General features: G+C 39.8%; 1 protein-coding gene across 3 annotated transcripts; it reads right to left on the bottom strand.

Moving 5' to 3' along the window:
* Positions 1–6904: 6904 nt before the first annotated feature.
* On the bottom strand, positions 6905–20519 carry LOC111610841 (high affinity immunoglobulin gamma Fc receptor I-like). Of its 3 annotated transcripts, XM_023345822.1 has the most exons (10): positions 20446–20519; positions 19260–19309; positions 16462–16497; positions 16046–16321; positions 15721–15966; positions 15475–15639; positions 15244–15327; positions 12685–12777; positions 11609–11674; positions 6905–7255 (listed from the first exon to the last, which is right to left on the bottom strand). In XM_023345822.1, the coding sequence occupies exons 2-10, from the start codon at positions 19291–19293 to the stop codon at positions 7197–7199; spliced, it is 1059 nt and encodes a 352-aa protein (XP_023201590.1). In that variant the 5' UTR covers positions 19294–19309; positions 20446–20519; the 3' UTR covers positions 6905–7196. The 3 variants fall into 3 exon arrangements, with proteins under 3 accessions (XP_023201590.1, XP_023201591.1, XP_023201589.1); XM_023345823.1 differs by lacking the exons at positions 19260–19309; positions 20446–20519 and having other exon boundaries at positions 15475–15485; positions 15714–15966; positions 16462–18174; XM_023345821.1 differs by lacking the exons at positions 19260–19309; positions 20446–20519 and having other exon boundaries at positions 16462–18174.
* Between the last annotated feature and the right edge of the window lie 1347 nt (positions 20520–21866).

Genomic DNA, 21866 nt, shown 5'->3' with positions numbered 1-21866 from the left:
TATCAGACAAATATTAGTTTATATACATTATTGTTGTCTATTTTCACAGAAATGTATCCATGTGCTGCATGTGTGTCATCCATCCATCCATCCATCCATCCATCCATCCATCCATCCAGAGGAACATCGTCCCTCCAGCGTGTCCCGGTTTTCCCCTCCTCCCGGTGGGACCTGAACTCCTCACCAGGAGGCGTTCAGGAGTCGTCCTGACCAGATGCCTGAGCCTCAACTGGCTCCTCTCGGTGTGAAGGAGCAGCAGCTCTTCTCCCTCCTGAGTTTCTCACCGTCTCTAACTCAGGAACTACTCATACAGATTAAACTGGTCGTTGTGCAGCAGTTTATCTTTATTCTGTGTTTTTCTTCTGTTTTAAACCAATTGATAAGTTCATGTGTTCTGTACATCAGGGCTGAATCACTGAAGTTTTCACTTCACTGTAGTTTGGTAAATTATCAACGATTTACAAGTTTTAGTAAATAACATTGCTGGGACTCCAAACCACCAGAGTCTCTGTCTGCTTCTGTAACAGCCATGGACTCCATGTTGGTAGAATATTGATGGAGGCACAAAGTCAGAACAACCTGCACAAACCAGCCTTCCTCAGTGCTTTAATCCCAAATACATGGTTACTAAGCAACAAGATGGACGACCCATGTTGTACATTACATTGAGCTGTTAGCTTTACGGCGTGTTGGCATCACAACCTTTGACCCCACATAGTTTCTGAGAGCAGAGCTCTCTAACTGCTCTGAATGTTCCAGGTGTTTCTCTGCTGCTGCATTAACTGATCAGGTGATCAGCAGGTTCTGCAGCAGCTGGAGGCTCAGCAGGATCAGTTATTGGATCAGCTGTGCTGCAGTGAAACATTAAACATGGAGGATGGAGGAGAGGAACCTCTGAACCAGATCAGTCTGTCCTGATTCCACAGGAAAATGATGAGGGAGAAAAACTCTCTGGATCAGATCAACACAACATCTGAGACGCCTCCAAAGCCTCCGCCATGACACATCTGGGCCCATCAGGCACGTGCAGAAAGGGGGCCAGCGGGGGGCTGAGGCCCCATCTATCCTTGAGACCCAAGTGTCTTTATTTATATTTTTATTGTTTTATCTGTGTGTCAGAAGGCCTGCTTGTTAACCTCAGCAATAATATTGATCTAAATATAATAATTTCTCTAAATAAACTAGTCTGGCTGCCCTCAGTCTAATAATGACTCAGTTTCTGCCTCCATGTTGTTCAGACTCCATGGTGAGGAAGAGGAGGGCAGAACTTCATCCTCTATCAGATTATGGAAAGATAAGAATTTTTTTCCAACATTCACTGGCTTGTGAATAAAAACGTACATCTGAAGTTGAAGTTAGAAAAAACATTTTCATTTATTTTGTTCTGCAATAAAAACCTTTTCTGCCCTAAACACAGAAACTTCTGACTTTAACTTCATCATTCTGCCCCAGTGCTGCACTAACTGCCCCAGTACTGCACTAATTGCCCCAGTGCTGCACTAACTGCCCCCGTACTTCACTAACTGCCCCAGTACTGCACTAATTGCCCCAGTGCTGCACTAACTGCCCCAGGGCTGCACTAACTGCCCCCGTACTTCACTAACTGCCCCAGTACTTCACTAACTGCCTCAGTACTTCACTAACTGCCTCAGTACTTCACTAACTGCCCCAGTGCTGCACTAACTGCCCCAGTGCTGCACTAACTGCCCCAGTACTGCACTAACTGCCCCAGTGCTGCACTAACTGCCCCAGTGCTGCACTAACTGCCCCAGTACTTCACTAACTGCCTCAGTCCTTCACTAACTGTCCCAGTGCTGCACTAACTGCCCCAGTACTTCACTAACTGCCCCAGTGCTGCACTAACTGCCCCAGTGCTGCACTAACTGCCCCAGTACTGCACTAACTGCCCCAGTGCTGCACTAACTGCCCCCGTACTTCACTAACTGCCCCAGTACTGCACTAACTGCCCCAGTACTTCACTAACTGCCTCAGCACTTCACTAACTGCCCCAGTGCTGCACTAACTGCCCCAGTGCTGCACTAACTGCCCCAGTACTGCACTAACTGCCCCAGTGCTGCACTAACTGCCCCAGTGCTGCACTAACTGCCCCAGTGCTGCACTAACTGCCCCAGTACTGCACTAACTGCCCCAGTACTTCACTAACTGCCCCAGTGCTGCACTAACTGCCCCAGTACTGCACTAACTGCCCCAGTGCTGCACTAACTGCCCCCGTACTTCACTAACTGCCCCAGTGCTTCACTAACTGCCCCAGTGCTGCACTAACTGCCCCAGTGCTGCACTAACTGCCCCAGTACTGCACTAACTGCCCCAGTGCTGCACTAACTGCCCCAGTGCTGCACTAACTGCCCCAGTACTGCACTAACTGCCCCAGTACTTCACTAACTGCCCCAGTGCTGCACTAACTGCCCCAGTACTGCACTAACTGCCCCAGTGCTGCACTAACTGCCCCCGTACTTCACTAACTGCCCCAGTGCTTCACTAACTGCCCCAGTGCTGCACTAAATGTTCGTAACATGCAGTCTGAGTCGGTCCCACCGCTGTGGGTCAGAACCAGACATCCTGATATAAAGAACCGGTACCGACTGTCACAGTGATGCAGCTCAAAGCCCCGGTACCACCCAGTACCACCTGGTACCACCCGGTACCACCCGGTACCACCTGCTCTCTGTTCTCTGCTTCTCCTTACCGTTTCTACCAGGCGGGTTAAAGCCCTGGAGGTTCTGGGCTGTAAACAGAAGTTACTGCAGAACCTCAAGTGTTAAAGGAAGATTCGGCCCAATTAGAGTTCATGAAATAAACATCAGAGAAAATATTGTAGCAATAATCAGAACCGCAGCAAAAAGCCAAACATGCCACAATGAAATGAACCAAAATGTCTCCAAAGCATCGGGGGACTGACAGGGGCCACCGGGGGATTCCAGGTAGATTCCAGGTAGATTCCAGGTGGATTCCAGGTAGATTCCAGGTGGATTCCAGGTATATTCCAGGTGGATTCTAGGTAGATTCCAGGTGGATTCCAGGTGGATTCCAGGTGGATTCCAGGTAGATTCCAGGTAGATTCCAGGTAGATTCCAGGTAGATTCCAGGTGGATTCCAGAGATGTGCATGGCAGCAGCTGTTCCTCCAGGGCCGGCCCAAGGTAATATGGGGCCTTAGCCAGAACCCCCCGTCCTACTAAGAACCTCAGCATCACTAACATGTTTAAATGTCGATCAGGTGAATCTGTGAGAGGGAGACCAGGTTTATTGGCCCAGTTTAAAATCAATCACTGATTATTGGTTATTGGCTGTGATGTATTTGTGAACAAACCCAATTCAAACACAGAGATTACACCATATTGTAACCATGGTAACACAACAATCAAACTATCAAGATGATTCTTTAAACTTTTACAACGTAAACGTCCTAGTTAAATCCTAAATGTACTATTTATTTTTCTCAGCTGATGCATTAAATAAAATGTAATAACATTGTTATTCTCTATAAATGATGCTACAGGTTTAGATCTATGGTCTGTGTTACAATTAGACCATTTCTAGGGGCCCCTGAATGTCTGGAGGCCCCTGAGTGTCTGGAGGCCCCTGAGTGACTGGAGGCCCCTGAGTGTCTGGAGGCCCCTGAGTGACTGGAGGTCCCTGAGTGTCTGGAGGCCCCTGAATGGCCCCTACCAGCAGCTACTGAGTTTTCTTTGCCTTGATATCCCAGTCTTATAATTCTAGATCTAGAGGTTTAACATCAAACTATTATATAGTTTTAACCCCTTTGAGTTTCTGATCTATAAATCAGTCTGCAGCCAGGTTGTTCTAGAGGTTAAATAGATATTATTAGGGCTTCATTAGTAAAATGGCAGCAAATTAGCTTATTTCATAACTTCATGACCTTTGACCTTCTCTCCTCTGGTCTGTTTAACAGCTACAGTCTCAGATCAGCTCAGCCCTCCAGGACTGTCAGCAGCAGAAACAGAAACTTTTTACCTGTTGGGGAAAATAGAGACTAGATTTGCTTTGCATTTCCTGCATGATGGCGACGATCCAGTAGGATCCAGTTAGATTCTTGGTTCATATGGGTTGTTGCTGTGTTGTTGTACGGAGTTTTTGCTCAATGGGGCCCTTTTTAAATTTGAGCCCCTGACCCTCCATAGGTCTCTGCACGGCCCTGCACATCAGGATCAGAGGTTCTGAAGACCATCTGGGTTTGGAGAGAAGAACCGAGCCGGCACCAGAATGAAGAACTGCAACCCTGATGAGGCCGACCGACAAGCCAAAGGTCCAGGGTTCAGAACCTGGATTTACTCTCCAGACTTGCTGGTTTTTCTTTTTGTTGGATCCAAGAACTTTCACAGTTTTTGTCAAGAACAAGTTGAATAATTTTTAATTAATTTTTAATTTTGGGGCAACAATTTTGGGGCAACATCAGTTTTCATGGTAAAACCGACTGAACCCAGGAAAAAGCTTCCCATGTGGAATGAGCCTCTCTCTCTCTGACTACGACACATTTATTAGTTAAAAGCTTTTAGGGAAACATAAAGTCTGGTTGCTGTAGCCAACAATATTATTGGTGCTTTTTAATGGTTGCCTTGATAAAATAAAATAAAAATCATGAAGTCTACTAGTTCAGACTGTAAAATAATTGGGTTCCAGAGGAGAAGCTGCTGCTCAGCTTCCTGCTCAGTTCAGCTGAACTCAGAGGCTGCAGGTTAGAGGCTGACAGTTTCCTCACCAGCAGCTAAAACTAACCTGGTTAAACATCAGGATGATGGTTTGTTCTATATTTATTTATCTTTTATGTGAATAGGGGACAGATATTAGTTTATTCTTTTTTCTGTCCTTTTCATTCATGATGTATTTTATTAGTTAAATGAACTATTCATAATTATTGTTGAGTGAATGAATAAAAAATAAAAAGGAATCTGGTAAAGATAGCAAAGTTTGCTGCTGTGGGTAAAGATCTCTGATCACAGCCACAACATCCCTCAGTTTGAGACTGAAAACATTTCTGAGTTGATGATTTAGTGAACAATGGACCGGGTCTGAAGTTCTGGCAACTTGTGCCTCTGGTTTCATGTCCAGCAGATGTGATGGATCCAGTAACATCTTTCCTGCTGCTGAATCCAGATCAGCAGCTGATGATCACGTCTCTGAACAAACAACACCTGACATCTGATGACATTACAAAACTGCTAGAGCTATTTTCACAGGAATTTATTGTATAAAAACCTAAAATCAAATTCAACGTGACTATTTATAATTCACTGATCAATACTGATCAGTCTGTTCACTAATTGCTGTTTACTTTCACTTATTGTATTTCTTTCTGTAATAATATTATAAAAGCAAATCTGCTTTTATCAAACATAATGCTTTTCAAATTGTGTTTATTTTAGATTAAAGCAGTGGTTCCCGTTGAAGGACTGGTAGTCCGCTCCTCTTGTACTCCAGGATTGATGAGATGATTAAACGCTGGTGTGCAGGATGACGTCACACTTCTCTGAAAGAGGAAGGTTTGGCGCCATCTAGTGGATGAATGGTGAATAGCAGCAGAGGGAGAAACGGGAAAACAAAACAAAGAAAGCCAAGAGCCCCGGAACCCGACAATGGCGCTTTAAAAAAATGACAGTGTGCAATACCGCCACCATCTGATCTGGAGTGTGAACTGCAGGTAATTCAATAACAGATCTTCCATCATACATCTGAAAATGGATTGGATAAAGACAGCTTCCGTGATTTAGTTAAAAACTGAGAACAACAGATCATATTCAGAGAGAATATGATCTGTAGAAAGAAGAGAAGCTTCTTCTGTTGCATCTTCTTCCTCAGAGGCTCTGCTCTGAGAAAATGTTTTTATTAATAATAAAAAATTTCATTATTAAACACAACAGAAACAACAAAGTCTCAGTCTGTTATTAAATAATTTTATTGTATTTTTTTCATCACTGAGGTCTATTTACTTCAGTCTGCAGAGACTGAATGAGGCTGCAGATCTACCTGACATATTTCTAACCTGAACACAGGAAATAATCAGTTTCTGCTTCCTGTCCTGAGTCGCCCCCTGGTGGCACAAACTGTCTCTAATAAACCTTCATATCTGCGATCATCTGTAGTGAGACCCTCAGGTCCTCATCAGGAAGAACCGACCGGCTTTAATCTGACACGTTAGAGGAAATAATCCTTCACTGGTTTCATCATCAGGTTAAAGTTTAAACCAGGTTAAAGTTTAAATCAGGTTAACATTTAAACCAGGTTAAAGTTTTAAACCAGGTTAAAGTTTAAACCAGGTTAAAGTTTTTAAACCAGGTTAAAGTTTAAACCAGGTTAAAGTTTAAATCAGGTTAACATTTAAACCAGGTTAAAGTTTTAAACCAGGTTAAAGTTTAAACCAGGTTAAAGTTTTTAAACCAGGTTAAAGTTTAAAACAGGTTAAAGTTTAAACCAGGTTAAAGTTTTTAAACCAGGTTAAAGTTTTTAAATCAGGTTAACATTCAAACCAGGTTAAAGTTTAAACCAGGTTAAAGTTTTAAACCAGGTTAAAGTTTAAACCAGGTTAAAGTTTTTAAACCAGGTTAAGGTTTAAACCAGGTTAAAGTTTAAACCAGGTTAAAGTTTTTAAACCAGGTTAAAGTTTAAACCAGGTTAAAGTTTAAACCAGGTTAAAGGTTTAAACCAGGTTAAAGTTTAAACCAGGTTAAAGTTTTTAAACCAGGTTCAAGTTTAAACCAGGTTATAACAGGAAGTCAAACATTGACTTCCTGTTTCCAGCCTCAGTCTTCCTGCTTTATTCTGCTTTCTTCCTGTTTTTCTGGCAGGCCGGCCACATCCATATCAGAACATTGCTCCATTTTCCATTGGATCATCAGAACCACAGAACCACACAACATGGACTGGAACCAACTTTATTTAGATTAAACCAAATAATGAGGCAGATTTTATAGATAAATATCAATAATAATGACACTGATGATGGAAACAGAAACTCAATCTTTCAGTTTTATTAGTAATTATATTTATGAACCATAAGAAAATAAAACATGTCAAATCAAATTTAAATGTTTTTGTCTCTTAGCTGTTTGTTTATGAAATTACTATAAAGTTACAATTTGTTTAATAATAATAATACATTAATATTCCTCTCTTATAGAAATACTTGACAGAGCAAACAGACGTGATGTTGATGATCCGTTATGGACCATCAGCCGGTCTGACTGCAGAGTAAACCACGTCTGGTTCTGGTTCTGGTTCTGGAAACAAAAATAAAGCAGATTTGTACCAACAGCTTCCTTCTGAATATATTCATAATGTTCTTTTATTAATGTTACATTTATAAAATATTAATGGTAAAATTATCTCCAGGTTTTAATGCTAAATATGAAAAGGTATTGATAGGAAAACTGATCGATCGATAGCAGATCTATAAACGAGATAAAAGCAATAAAATGTAAAAAACTCCATTATTGTTTCTATAGAGAATCTGCAGCCATGTTGTATTGATCATCATCATCATCATCATCATCATCACCAATAACCATCATCATCATCAATAACCATCATCACCGTCATCATCATCATCGTCATCATCACCAATAACATCATCATCATCATCATCACTATCATCATCATCATCACCATCATCATCGTCATCATCATCAATAACCATCATCATCATCATCACTATCATCATCATCATCATCACTATCATCATAATCATCATCATCATCACCAATAACCATCATCATCATCATCATCATCATCATCATCATCATCATCATCATCATCATCACCATCATCACCATCACCATCATCACTATCATCATCATCATCATCACCATCATCATCGTCATCATCACCAATAACATCATCATCATCATCATCATCATCATCATCATCATCACCATCATCACATCACCATCATCACTATCATCATCATCATCATCATCACCATCATCACTATCATCATCATCATCATCATCATCATCACCATCATCACCATCATCATCGTCATCATCACCAATAACATCGTCATCATCATCACCATCATCATCATCGTCACCATCATCATCACCAATAACCATCATCATCATCATCATCATCACCATCATCACCATCATCACTATCATCATCATCATCATCATCACCATCATCATCGTCATCATCACCAATAACATCATCATCATCATCATCATCATCACCATCATCACATCACCATCATCACTATCATCATCATCATCATCATCATCATCATCATCATCATCATCATCATCATCACCATCATCACTATCATCATCATCATCATCACCATCATCATCGTCATCATCACCAATAACATCATCATCATCATCACCATCATCATCATCATCACTAATAACCATCATCATCATCATCATCATCATCACCATCATCATCACTATCACCATCATCATCATCATCATCATCATCAGGATGTTTTTCTAATGGCCTGCAGTCTGAGGTGAGTGGTGACATAATGCTAATCTGGAATATCATCAGAAATCATTTTATAGAAACTAGATTTAATCCTGAAAGGGATTTAAGATTATTTCAACTCCATCATTCTGCCAGAGACAAACTAGATTAATAAACTTATAGATATTTTATATTGATTAATGTTGATCAACTCAAATCAAATGATTTCCATCTTCTGCCATATTTGATCAGATTCTATAACTTGCTGCAGGGATTCATGGAGCAGCACTGAACTGGTTCAGATCTGATCAGATTACAGTTTATAGAATTAAATTATTAATCTTCTTGTCCCTCCAGGGTTCCAGATGGAGAACCTCAGGGCTCGGTTCTCAGGTCAGTTATTTTTATTACTGCCAGATGTTTTTATGTCTCTATGGTTTATTTATCTCCTGCTATAAAGTGACAGAGGAAGAAAATCAGGATGTTTCACATTTTCCTGCCTCCAATGATCCCAGATAAACATTTTAGTTTCTCTTCTATCATGTCGACGTTTTTCCTGAATCTTAAAAAATCATCAGTTGCTGATAAATTAACTGTGTTTTTTTACTGGAGTCTGAAATATGAACATTTAGCAGCAGAAACTTCAAATGTTTCCCAGATTAGATTTTTCCTGTGAATCCAGCTCCTCTGAATGATTTGCTACGGCGGCTGCATGTGTTTTGGTACCAACCTGTTCAAAACCACGTCCATCGTCCCGACGCCCAAAACCTCCAACCCATCAAGTCTCAGTGACCAGAACCAGCTAACCCTCACCCCGACTATCACCAAGAACTTGGAGCGGCTTGTCCTGGTACAGCTCAGATCCTGGAACCCACCCTGGACCTGGAACCCACCATGGACCCACCATGGACCTGGACCCCACCATGGACCCACCATGGACCTGGACCCACCATGGACCTGGACCCACCATGGACCTGGACCCACCATGGACCCACCATGGACCTGGACCCCACCATGGACCCACCATGGACCTGGACCCCACCATGGACCCCACCATGGACCCACCCTGGACCCACCCTGGACCTGGACCCCACCATGGACCCACCATGGACCTGGACCCCACCATGGACCCACCATGGACCTGGACCCACCATGGACCTGGACCCACCATGGACCCACCATGGACCTGGACCCCACCATGGACCCACCATGGACCTGGACCCACCATGGACCCACCATGGACCTGGACCCCACCATGGACCCACCATGGACCTGGACCCACCATGGACCTGGACCCACCATGGACCCACCATGGACCTGGACCCCACCATGGACCCACCATGGACCTGGACCCCACCATGGACCCACCATGGACCTGGACCCACAATGGACCTGGACCCACCATGGACCCACCATGGACCTGGACCCCACCATGGACCCCACCATGGACCCACCCTGGACCCACCCTGGACCTGGACCCCACCATGGACCTGGACCCCACCATGGACCCCAACATGGACCTGGACCCACAATGGACCTGGACCCACCATGGACCCACCATGGACCTGGACCCACCATGGACCCACCATGGACCTGGACCCCACCATGGACCCCACCATGGACCCACCCTGGACCCACCCTGGACCTGGACCCCACCATGGACCTGGACCCCACCATGGACCCCACCATGGACCCCACCCTGGACCCCGACCAGTTCACACACCGCCTCTCCAGTCTCCATAGCGACGCACTCTGTCCTCACACTTGGACAATAACAAGCTGTTCATAGACTTCAGTTCAGCTTCAACACAGTTATCAAAACTCTTCACAAAACTGGTGGACTTAGGAATCAGTCCCCTCATGTGCAGCTGGTTACTGGACGTCCTGACCAGTCTGACCAGTCTGACCAGTCTGACCAGTCTGACCAGTCCACCCCAACATGTCCGGCTGGATAACCGCTGCTCATCTACCATCACCATAATCACCAGGGAACCACAAGGCTGTGATGAGGCCTTTCCTCTGCTCCCTTCTCACCCATGACTACAGACCAGTTGATGGTTCAAATCCCATCATCAAGTTCTCAGACGCCGCCGCAGTGAGGCCTCATCAGAAACAGCGCCGCCTACAGGGAGGAGCTGGAAGGTCAGTGGCGTCACACCAACAACCTGCTGCTCAATGCTGGGAAGACCAAGGAGCTCATGGTGGACTTCAGGAGAACCGCTGACCCACATTCACATCAGGGGGACGGTGGAGCAGCGTGTGAGCAGCTTCCAGTTCCTGGGCGTCCAAATCTCTGAGGATCCGACCTGGACGACCTGCTGGTCCAAGTCGGTCTGGAAGGCTCAGCAGAACCTCTTCTTCCTAAGAACCAGAACCTCTTCTTCCTCAGAACCAGAACCTCTTCTTCCTCAGAACCAGAACCGATTCTTCCTCAGACCCTGATGAAGAAGCATCTGTCCTCAGACTCCTGGTGAAGTTTTACCGCTGCACCACTGAGAGGATCCTGACCAGCTGGTACCGGAGCTGCTCCGCCTCGGACCGGGAGGCGGAGCAGAGGGAGGTGGAAGCTGCCAGAGCATCACTTCCTGTCTCAGAGAACATCTACAGGAAGTGGCGTCTGAAAAGAGCTGGGAAAGTCGTCAGACTCCCAGCACAGAGACTCTTCCCCCTACTGGCCTCTGGGAGGCGCTACAGGAGCTACGGACTGGAACAGGAACAGTTTCCTCCCCACAGCGTCTCACTGCTGAACTCCTGACGTCTGAACATATGAGGCTGTAATCTCCTACCCAACAACACACAGACTGATAAACCACTAACTACCTGCACTGAGCTATTAGTCACTATTGTAAATACTCTATAATCTACTCCTGTTTATGAAAAACTTAAATTTGTATAAATATATTTTTCTTCTCTTGCTGGATGGAAGCAAACTGCATTTCATTGTTTTGTTCTTGTGACAGTAAAGTTGAATTTGATTTGATTCTTTATTCTCCTGATTTTCTTTCTGTCTGTTTTCCTCCAGTTTTTCCTGAAGTTAAAAAGTTTCAACAGGAAGTGATGAGATGAAGATCCTCCTCCTCTTCCTCAGTTCACCATTTCATCAGACATGTTGTTTCCAGTGTTTCCAGTCTGCAGGTTAAAACCAGTAAAGTTTAGTGGAGGAGAGTCGGTACCTCTGGTTCTGTTGGGTCTGATGCCTGCTGTCCTCACTGCAGAGTAAACTGGACCCGGATCCATCTCTGAACAACAGATGTTAGAGGTTCTGTTAGGGTTCAGATGTTTTATGATAGAAAAGCTTTTTAGTGGTTCTGCTGTTATTGTCCATGTGGAGGTTCCTCCATCTGTTCCTCAGTGTTAGTATTTATTTCAATGTTTTCACACAATATATTTTATTGTGTTTATTGCATGAGGTTGTTTACTATTATGGATGCACACATTTAATAAACTCCTTTTGTTTCTGTGAATCATGAACTACTTTGTTTTGCTGAGTTTGAAGGAAGGTTGAAAGGCAAAAACCAGGAAGTGGAACAAACCATCAGGCTGCTGGAAGCAGGACTTGATGATGAAGAGTCTCTACTAACAGCACAACTGCTCAAATATTTTGGTGTTATTTGTTTTGTTTTTATAGTTGTGTTGTCGTCAAATGAATGAGTTATTTATGTTTATGCATGGTTTGTCTGTGTCTCATATCTGTGTATAAATTCATGTGTTCATTGTGAGGTCAGTTTTTGGTTTGTTATCCTGAGTTAGGTCTGCCTTAGTTGATTTCTTTTGGGCCCATTTCGTTATATTTTTTAGATTTGTTGTTGAAAGGCTTTTGTTAAGACTTTTTGGAGAAATAAATAGAAAATATTTTTTTATATATGCCTTTGTCCTTGTGCCTTACTGGTTGCACCGTAACAGTCCAACATATGAATGTATAAACCACAGAGCTGCTCACTTCCTCTGAAACACACAAGCAGAGCTTTGAGTCACAGAAACACCCTGACACCTTCAGAACCGCACCGAGTCGGTTCAGTTTGGACCCACGCAGGTTTTATTTATAAAACCGTCAGAAGTTTCCTGTGGTGAACTCAGGATGTTTGCTGCTTGAGAAACTTGACTAAAAAACAGCAGCAGGAAGTTTGGTGGTTTAAGAGTCCAACGTTGTTAGAGAGGAGCTAAAAAGTTACTATTAAAACTCTATAAAGACATTAAAACTAAAATATTAAACTATAACTGAACAATAAAACCAGAGTCTGGACTCTACCTCTGCTCCTCTGATGGTTTCCAGTTTCTCTGATGTTTATCTGTCCATATTCAATGTCTCCAGTTCTCACTGCAGAGTAAACCAGAGCTGGATCTGGAAAACATTTATAAATAATATTACTGCAATTAATAATATTACTGCAATTAATAATATTACTGCAATAAATAATATTACTGCAATAAATAATATTACTGCAATAAATAACATTACTGCAATAAATAATATTACTGCAATAAATAATATTATTGCAATAAATAATATTACTGCAATAAATAATATTACTGCAATAAATAATATTATTGCAATAAATAACATTATTGCAATAAATAATATTACTGTAATAAATAATATTATTGCAATAAATAATATTACTGCAATAAATAATATTACTGCAATAAATAATATTATTGCAATAAATAACATTATTGCAATAAATAATATTACTGCAATAAATAATATTACTGCAATAAATAATATTACTGCAATAAATAATATTACTGCAGATAAAAGTGCATCTTTAGACATTAAATTAAAAGAACTTGGTTGAGTCATTATTTCAGAGAAATAATATAGACTCACATTTTAACAGTTTTTTTTTACACTCTTGTTATTAATTAATGTTAAACATGTAAATGTATAAATGTTTGTAATAATCAGAAACCACAGAGCTGCTCACTTCTGTTAAATAAATGTTAACGAGACACAAATAGACCCTGAGAGTCTTTGTTCACTAGACACCATCAGACTGAATGGAAAATGTCTGTTTTCTATATTTACATTTGATTTCATCATGTTGATTAAAATGGATTGTAGGGTCTCTGCTGAAAGGTTTCAACCTCCAACATTGAAGCATAAATGTTATTAATATGAGTCTCAACATGATCAATGTTTGAACAGGTTGTCATAATATGCCAAACATATTTTAATACATTTCTATTAGTTTTTATTCTAAATCTGTCCAACATGATGTTACATTTCTGATGATGAAGGACGAAGATTTGGACGAGTCAACAGAGGAAGAGGAGGAGGAAGAGGAAGAGTTAGGAGGAAGAATAGAGGAAGAGGAGGAGTTAGGAGGAAGAATAGAGGAAGAGGAGGAGGAAGAGTTAGGAGGAAGAGGAGGAGGAAGAGGAAGAGTTAGGAGGAAGAGGAGGAGGAAGAGGAAGAGTTAGGAGGAAGAATAGAGGAAATGTCAGACGAATTTATGATTCTTCTAGACATGATTCTAGTTTCCATCAATCAATTTTTTCCATTTGTTCTCTGCAGTTTTGTCTTTTCCTTTCTGTCAACAAATCAGTAAAATCATAAATGTTCATCTTCTCCAGTCTCTTGCTGTTCATCTCCCATAATTACAATTTACAATACAAGTTATCTAAACTTTATCCATAGTTTACATCAGAACTTTCCTCCAGAATCAGTTTAATGTGACTATTTGGTCTAAACTCAGTGAAACAAGAATTTATTATTCTGATGAACTGACAGGTTTATTAATACAGATGTTTAACTTTGAGGATGAATTAATGATTTAGAGAAAGAAACTGGATTCTGCAGGTCATTTATTCTGTTTTGTTGTATAAATTGATTTGATAAATGGATCAAAGCAACTGAGAAAATTAATATTTTAAAAAGGAACAATAAAACACTGAACAGGATTTTACTTAATAAAATATTCAGGATGAGGAAAATTAAAGTTATGATTCAAAGGTCAGCACAGGGAACATGAGGGAAATAGATTTAAAGGAAAACAAAAAAATATGTAAATAAAATAATTAGTCATAACATTTACTGTTTTAAAACATCTTCAAAATAAATTCACTCTGTTAAAAGTTCTTGTAAACACAGAAAACATCACAGTTAACTTTTTAAAATGAAAGTCCTGCAGTGGATTATAAACACCTGAATGTTTCCTTCAATAACAGGAAGCTGGACGACCACAGAGCTGTTAGCATGTTAGCTGTTAGCATGTTAGCTGTTAGCATGTTAGCTGTTAGCATTAATAACCACAGGCTGCAGAAACGCTCAGAGGAACAGTGAACAGCTACCAAAACCATCTAACTGAAGAGTCAAACCTGAACTGGACATGAAAAATAAAAGTCTCTAATTTATATTAAAATACCAGCAGCTGTGGTTACAGAATTTTACAGTGTAAATATTTGTACTGTAAAATTCTGAAAAAACTTGACCTATTAGCTGGAAATGGTGAAGAAAATTATTACACAGCAGAAGTTAATCTGCAGAGAAAACAGACAACAGTTTTACTGAATTAATATAATCTGTTGATAAAGAAAAAATGTAGAATAGACAAAATTCAGCTGAATCAAAATCAAAGTGTTTCTGATTGATTTCTGATTAGATCAATGAAGTAAAGACTAAATCAAAAACCTTCTTTATGCAGAATAATAAAATTTCTCTTCGTAATAAATTTATCTTTTGTGTTTATGAATGATCAGTTGAACAGATAAAGATTTTTTCTCTGCAGCAGAAAATGGAAACCATGTTTGATTTTGTCTGAGAAATAATAAGTTTGAACTTTAACAGCTACAGGATGTGAGGTTTTACCTCGGCTGCTTCTGATTGGCTGCTGCTGATTTCTGAAGGTTTTCAGTTCACTGTAGGTGATTTCCTTTTCATCTTTTGCTTCATCTGAAATAAAACAGAACAAACATCAAAACTCATCAGAGAAACTTTCATTAAACCTGGCTGGAGTTTTTGAACAAGCAAAACATGCAAAACATAAATATCACAAATTGTAAACCTGTTGAAATGAATGAAAATATTATTAAGGCTCACCTTCAGGTTTCCTGCAGAAACATCGTCTCACCAGAAGAACCAGAAGAATTAATGAGAGCAAAACCAGAAAGATAAAAATGGAAACAACGACTGAGATGGTGGGAAGAGATGAAGGAGGAGGAGGAGGAGGAGTGGAGGATGATGGAGGAGTGGAGGAGAATTTCTCTGAAATGAATCAAAGGTAATAATTGATTTCTTGTCTCCTGATGAAGGTTGAAGCAGACAGAGAAGCTGCTGACCTCTGACCTTTGACAGAGATCCTGCTGGATGGAGACTCTCCATGACGGCTGATGTTACATTTATAGAGGCCTTCATCAGAGCTAGAAACATGGAGGAGGGTCATGTGACCTGATGGTCCATCACCAATGAAGGAGCCATCTTTATAGAAAGCAGCTGGGAGGTTGTGGGTTTGATTCTTTGCTCTGCAGCTCAGAGTGACGTCATCTCCCTCCTTCACAGGGAGGACAGGACTCTGCAGGATCACTGATCCACCTCAACACAGAGACAAACTACAGCATTTCATCCATTTCCACACAGCTTCAGCAACACTAACTCCACAGTCTGATCTTACCAGAGACAGAGAGCTGGATGCTGCTGCTGCTGCTGGAGGATCCAGACATGGACTCACACCAGTACAGACCAGTATCTGATGGGTGCATGTAGTTCATGTTACAGGTAGAACCATTTAATTTCCCCCATACTTCACATCTCTTCCTGGTTCCTCTGGTTGTGTTTCTCCTCACAGTCCATCCATCAGATCCGTTTTCATCCTCACAGATCAGAGTCACTGATTCTCCTCTGAAGAACTGAGATCTGCTGGGACTCACAGTCAGATGAACTGGAGAGACTGAAGGCAGAAAGTGCTGATGATTATTTTACAGTCAGAAAAATCCCAGTGACAAAATGATATGATTGTTATGAGATATTTTACTACATTATCCATTGATTCTAAAAATAAATAGTGATAACTGATTTTAATTTACTGACCTTGTTTTGTTGTGAAGCACAGCAGAAAGATCAAAACTACAACGATGTTAAAACACAGGGAACATATTTTTATGTGCATTATTAGGAATATATGAACACGTCTTTATGAGGCTGGTCATTATGTAACAAGTAAATTGATTCTGATATTGAATTGCACAGTTTACTTTGAGGATATTGTGGAGTTATACTTTCCAAGTGTTTTTATTTTACACATGTAAAATATAACTGGGTGAAGCCTGACTGAAGGAAACGTCTCCGCCCTCTACAACGCAGCGCCCAAAAAACAAAAGATCTAAAACATTTCAATCTTTGCTGCAACCAAAGATGAGTCCATGTGAGGAGTGAGCTAAACAAATAACCTTTTAGTGAATACATTTATCTCCTCCTCAGTTTCTACCAATAAGATGTAACTGTAATCAGTCCAGCAGTAAATAATAAAATGATATTTCTAATAGAAATCTGATCATTTCAGGTCAGGAGCTGCATTGTCTTCAACCGTTCTGAACTCCAACTGTATCACTGAGCTGAAACAAACATCTTCATATTCATGTGTCCATGCAACATCTTCAGTTACATGAAATAATGAAACTTTCCATACAGGTGAGTGAATGAAGTGCATCTGGTGGGTTTGTGGTGAAAGCAGTGTGTTGCTGTTCTCCTCTGTCACAGCTGTGGTTAGAAACCATTGAACCAACAGTTCAGAGCTGCTATAGAGTGAAGCTCTGAGTTACTCTGGACTGGATGAAGCTCTATAAAATTACAGACCATTTATGATTTTAGCCCAATTTTAGGTAAAAATAAAAATATTTAATCAGTTTTGCCAGTAGCTGTACAGAGTTACTGTTTATTTCTGTTCTTTAGTCTTAGTTTTAATTTCTAGTTCACTTTTGTTTAACCCTTGTTGGTCATATTAGTTTCATTAATATTATTTATTTTTGTTAGATTTGTCTTGTTTTTATTTTATTTTATTTCAGCCCTTTGTAGTTCTAGTTCTGTTCATTTCTTATTTTTACTCCAGGTCTAGTTATTCTTCAGTGTCGGCGCCTGAGACCGAGACGAAACCGAGAGCATCGAGAAATGGTCCAAAACCAAGACCGGTCTCCAGAACCACAACTCTGTTCCTGAGTTCCTGTTAGTTTTAGATCAGCCTTGTTTCTTTTATAGTTTCCTCTCATGTCTTTGCCAATAGTTTTCTTTGTTCTTAGTGTTTTCTTGTCTTCTCCCTCCCAGCTCTTCTCTCTACCCTCTGCTGCCTCCGGATCAGCTGCTCTCTCTTGCATCCATTATGTTCATCAGTTCAGCGCCTGGTTTTGCTCGTTACCTTCCCCAGTACTGAAGCCTCTCTGTCTCACCGCTTTGTCTCGTCAGTCATGTCAGCTCTCTTCTCTTCTGCTCCTAAAGCTTGTTTGCATTTTGTTCCTGTATTTTTATAAGTTGTTTTTTCATTTATTAAATCATCAACTCATTCTGTCTGCCTGCTGCGTTTAGGTTCACACTAAACCACACATCATGACAGTTAACCATAAAATAACAATGAGCCATGAAAACTAATAAGAGTCCAAAAAACAGCTGAAGTTCTGCAGCATTTCAGGTAAAAAGTGGTTTGTCTTTATGCTTAGTGAAGTATGAGTAAATAAGTATTTACTCATAAGTGATGAGTATGAATAATTTATATATAAATAAAGATTCTATTCCAGTGGTTCTTAACCTGGGTTCGGTCGAACCCCAGGGGTTCGGCGGAGCCTCTGCCGCGGAGGTAAACACACACCTGTGTAAAGTCGTGATGACCCACCCCGCTTGGCCATCACTGGCTGCAGAGGATCATGTTACATTGCTCGGCCAATCAGCGCTGCGGGGAATTTAGTGCGCGCAGTATCAGCGGCTGTCGTAGTTGTACGTCTCTGGTTTCTTTCTTAATATTTTAATCCATACTAAATATGTCGAGCAAAAAAGCAGAAAATGAACAGACTTTGCTCTGAAGATGCACCTGCCAAGGTGAAGCCACGCCTCTCTGAAGCCACGCCTCTCTGAACTGGTCTCCCAAAAACAGCAGCAGGAGTCTCACTGATTTACATGTCATTTGTGCAAAACTTTATTCTGGCCCCAAAAAAGTATTTTGTGGATTCAAAACGACAAAAAACAAATTAAATTTAAAATAAAAAAATTAAGTTATTAAAAAAATTTAATTCTTTGAAAAAATCCAAATTTATTTTTAATTAGTAAAATAGTAAAAAAATATTTTTGGGGGCTGAAATTCTTTTATGGGGCCGAAATATTTTTTGGGGGGCCAGAATAAAGTAACACTGTAACTTGCTGTGAGTTCATGGTTTTGTTCTTTGAGCAAAGTGACGTTCATGCACGGCTCATTTTGTGCACCAGCAAAAAAACATATACCTACAGTATGTCTTGAATTTGGAAAAAAAATTTTTATTTTATTTATCACTAAAGAAGGGTTCGGTGAATGCGCATATGAAACTGATGGGTTCGGTACCTCAAAAAAAGTTAAGGACCACTGATTTATATTCTATATAATCATCAGGAACATTATTATTTGAATCAGGTTGTAGATTTCTGTTTAACCAAACATAAATGATGAATTTATCATGAGTCTCAGTTGAAGCAGGATTGGGGATTTTTAGACTCCGTCACACCGACTCACACATTTCCTCTGACTAACTTCTTCTACACAGTTTGAGCTCAAACTTGGGCTGCATGAACATTTCTGCTATTATCATTGTCCATGAAGCTGAAAACCATTTGAATATTAAAATAGACACAAAGAATGTGTGAAACCTTACAGAGCAGACGATGTAGAGGTTCTCCGTTCATCATCTCATCTAATGATTAACTGCAAAGACAAGATAAAATGACGAGACTTTGTCAGAAAACAAAGATTTAAATCTACAGATTAGCTTTCAACAAAACGACTGTCGCCTTCAGGCTGGCAAAAAACCTAACAAATGTTTCCCAGCAAAATTCACCGAGAGGATTAGAAGCAGCATGAACAAAATCAACCCAAAAACTAGTCACCATGTTCTGCAGCAGACTAGCAAGTTTACCGCCAGCTACAAGTAAGATGGGAGAAAAACACAATAAAAATATTGTTTGAGTTTCAGACCCACAAATTAATAATAAACTCTGTTACATTATGCAATCCTGATAAAATCCATTTCTCCTGTTTTTATTCTTTACAGGCTTTCAAAGCTAAAAATGCCACATCAGTAATTTTACCACATAAATTATAAAGAACAGCAAGAAAAAAAAATAAGCATCAAAAAATCCATAAAAAGGTTTTAAACTGGGACAGAAAACCTGATCAAATCAATGATGGGTTTAAAACTGATTTATACAAATGAGAAACTTGAAACGTGTGAATCCATAAAACTGGCTGATCATTTGTAGTTTGTCTCTTTGCCTTATTGAAGAGGCTGGAAAATTACACAGATTATAAGATTATGTTTGGGATTTTACACAAAGTTCTAATGGGATTAAATTTAAATATGTTTAACCTTTTTTAATTGATCATTTTAGCCATAATAGTTTGTTTTTTTCATTTGCATAAACCTCTCATACACTGTGCACAAAATTATTTAGCAGGGGAATTGATATTCATCTCCATGCATATTTTCAAATTGCAGCATAAACTTGGAAATTTGAATTTAATAAATCAGTAAAATGAGAGATTTGCTCCAAAAGTTACATCAAACCTTACATAATTAGACCGTTTCCTGTCTTCATGCAGAGACGTGAAAACAAAATCATTTTTATTCACAGACTCTGAAATGTTACAATTTGTAAAGATTCTTTTATAATAATAATAATAATAATAATTGTACCATCACAGATCGTCTCCCAGAAAACCTAAAAACCTTACTCTTATTCATTTATGTATTTATTTATGTATTTATTTGTTTATTTATTCAGCACTAAAACTAAACATCCAACATATAAACAGCCACCAGCTGCACAGAGATCTTTACTTACCATCGTGTGCAGCAGTTCTGTCCTTGTTGTCTGAGCCTCCTGGTGACACAAAATGCCGTCAGTTTGCTGCATAACTTATGTTCTGTTCTCTACTTCAGCTCTTCCTCTTCCTCCTAACCCTTAAAAACACCCACTGCGCTTTGTGTTCCTGGAGACAAACCAATGTTTCAATATCTGTTTTTAACAAGAGCAGCAAAAACTGATAAGAAAACAGAAACATATTTTTGGCTGAAACATTTTGTAAAATGTTTTTGGTAAGTTAGGATCCACTAACTTGGTAAACTTGTGGATCCTATGGAAAGTGTAAGATTTAAACCAAACTGTGATCTCTAAAATTTAATTGCTTATTGTCAAGAAACCTGAGCTCATCCCACTTCATGCTGGATATTTTAGTTTAACAGTAACAATAAATAAAGTTATCTTTAAAATTAATCACTCAAGTGACATCAAGGCCCAACAGTAAATTAAAACTTCAATAAAATCAATCTGGTTGTTTTTGTCTCCTGCAAACTTTGCTTTAATTCTACTTATTTTTCTATCTAATCATCAGAAATCATAATCAGATAAAGAGATGAAACAGGAAAAGCAGGTTTCCTGGAAAAAGAGGAAGTAAGTTTCCAGCCTGCAGATTTATAAAAATAAATGAGACTATTCCTTATTTTAAAGCATGAAAGTTTTAAAGAATGAAATCTAAAACATTTTGAGTAATTTGATAAGATTCAAAGTAAAATACTTATATTAATATTGGTTTACTTGTAATAATATTTACAGTTACATTTGTGGGAACACTTACAAGAAAAACAAGTAACTGTAACTTTGGTATCAAATAATTAGAATCATGGATTATTCTTGGTTTCATTTTAGAAAAACATCTGTAATAACTCACATTAAGATTATAATAAGTATAATTAATAAGTTATAAAATTATAAATGAATGCTAAATCAGAGAAGCTAAAGAAAATAAATGTGATTTTGACATTGAACTTGAAATGGTGTTAAACATGTAACTGCAATTAAACATCACTGATATGTTGGAGGTAGATGGTAGGTGAAAGGTCAAAGGTTAAGGGGAAAAGGGGAACTAAAAGGAGAGCAGAGATGACCAACGCCTTATTTAGAAACAGATTGTTGAGCAACGTAAACGTTTCAGAGAAAAGGTCGTGCAGGCAACAAATGTAGGAGGTTGAGCAACCCTGAGACATTAGCACAGACATCAGGACATAATGTCTGTAAGACAGTGATGGATATGAGATCATCTGTCCAAGCAGTCAGCCAATGAAACAAGCACAGCAACAGTGCTAGCCAATGCTAACGCACCAAAAGGTGGATAAACCCTATAAAAGGTGGGAGCAAAAGAGGAACCTTTTGTTGGATCCTCCAGGCAGCTTCAAGCCAAGAGATGGACAAAGAACTCTGCAGCT

Source organism: Xiphophorus maculatus, chromosome 14 (assembly GCF_002775205.1).
Source record: "Xiphophorus maculatus strain JP 163 A chromosome 14, X_maculatus-5.0-male, whole genome shotgun sequence".
Lineage (NCBI taxonomy): Eukaryota > Metazoa > Chordata > Actinopteri > Cyprinodontiformes > Poeciliidae > Xiphophorus > Xiphophorus maculatus.
This window is presented reverse-complemented; position numbering and strand designations above follow the sequence as displayed.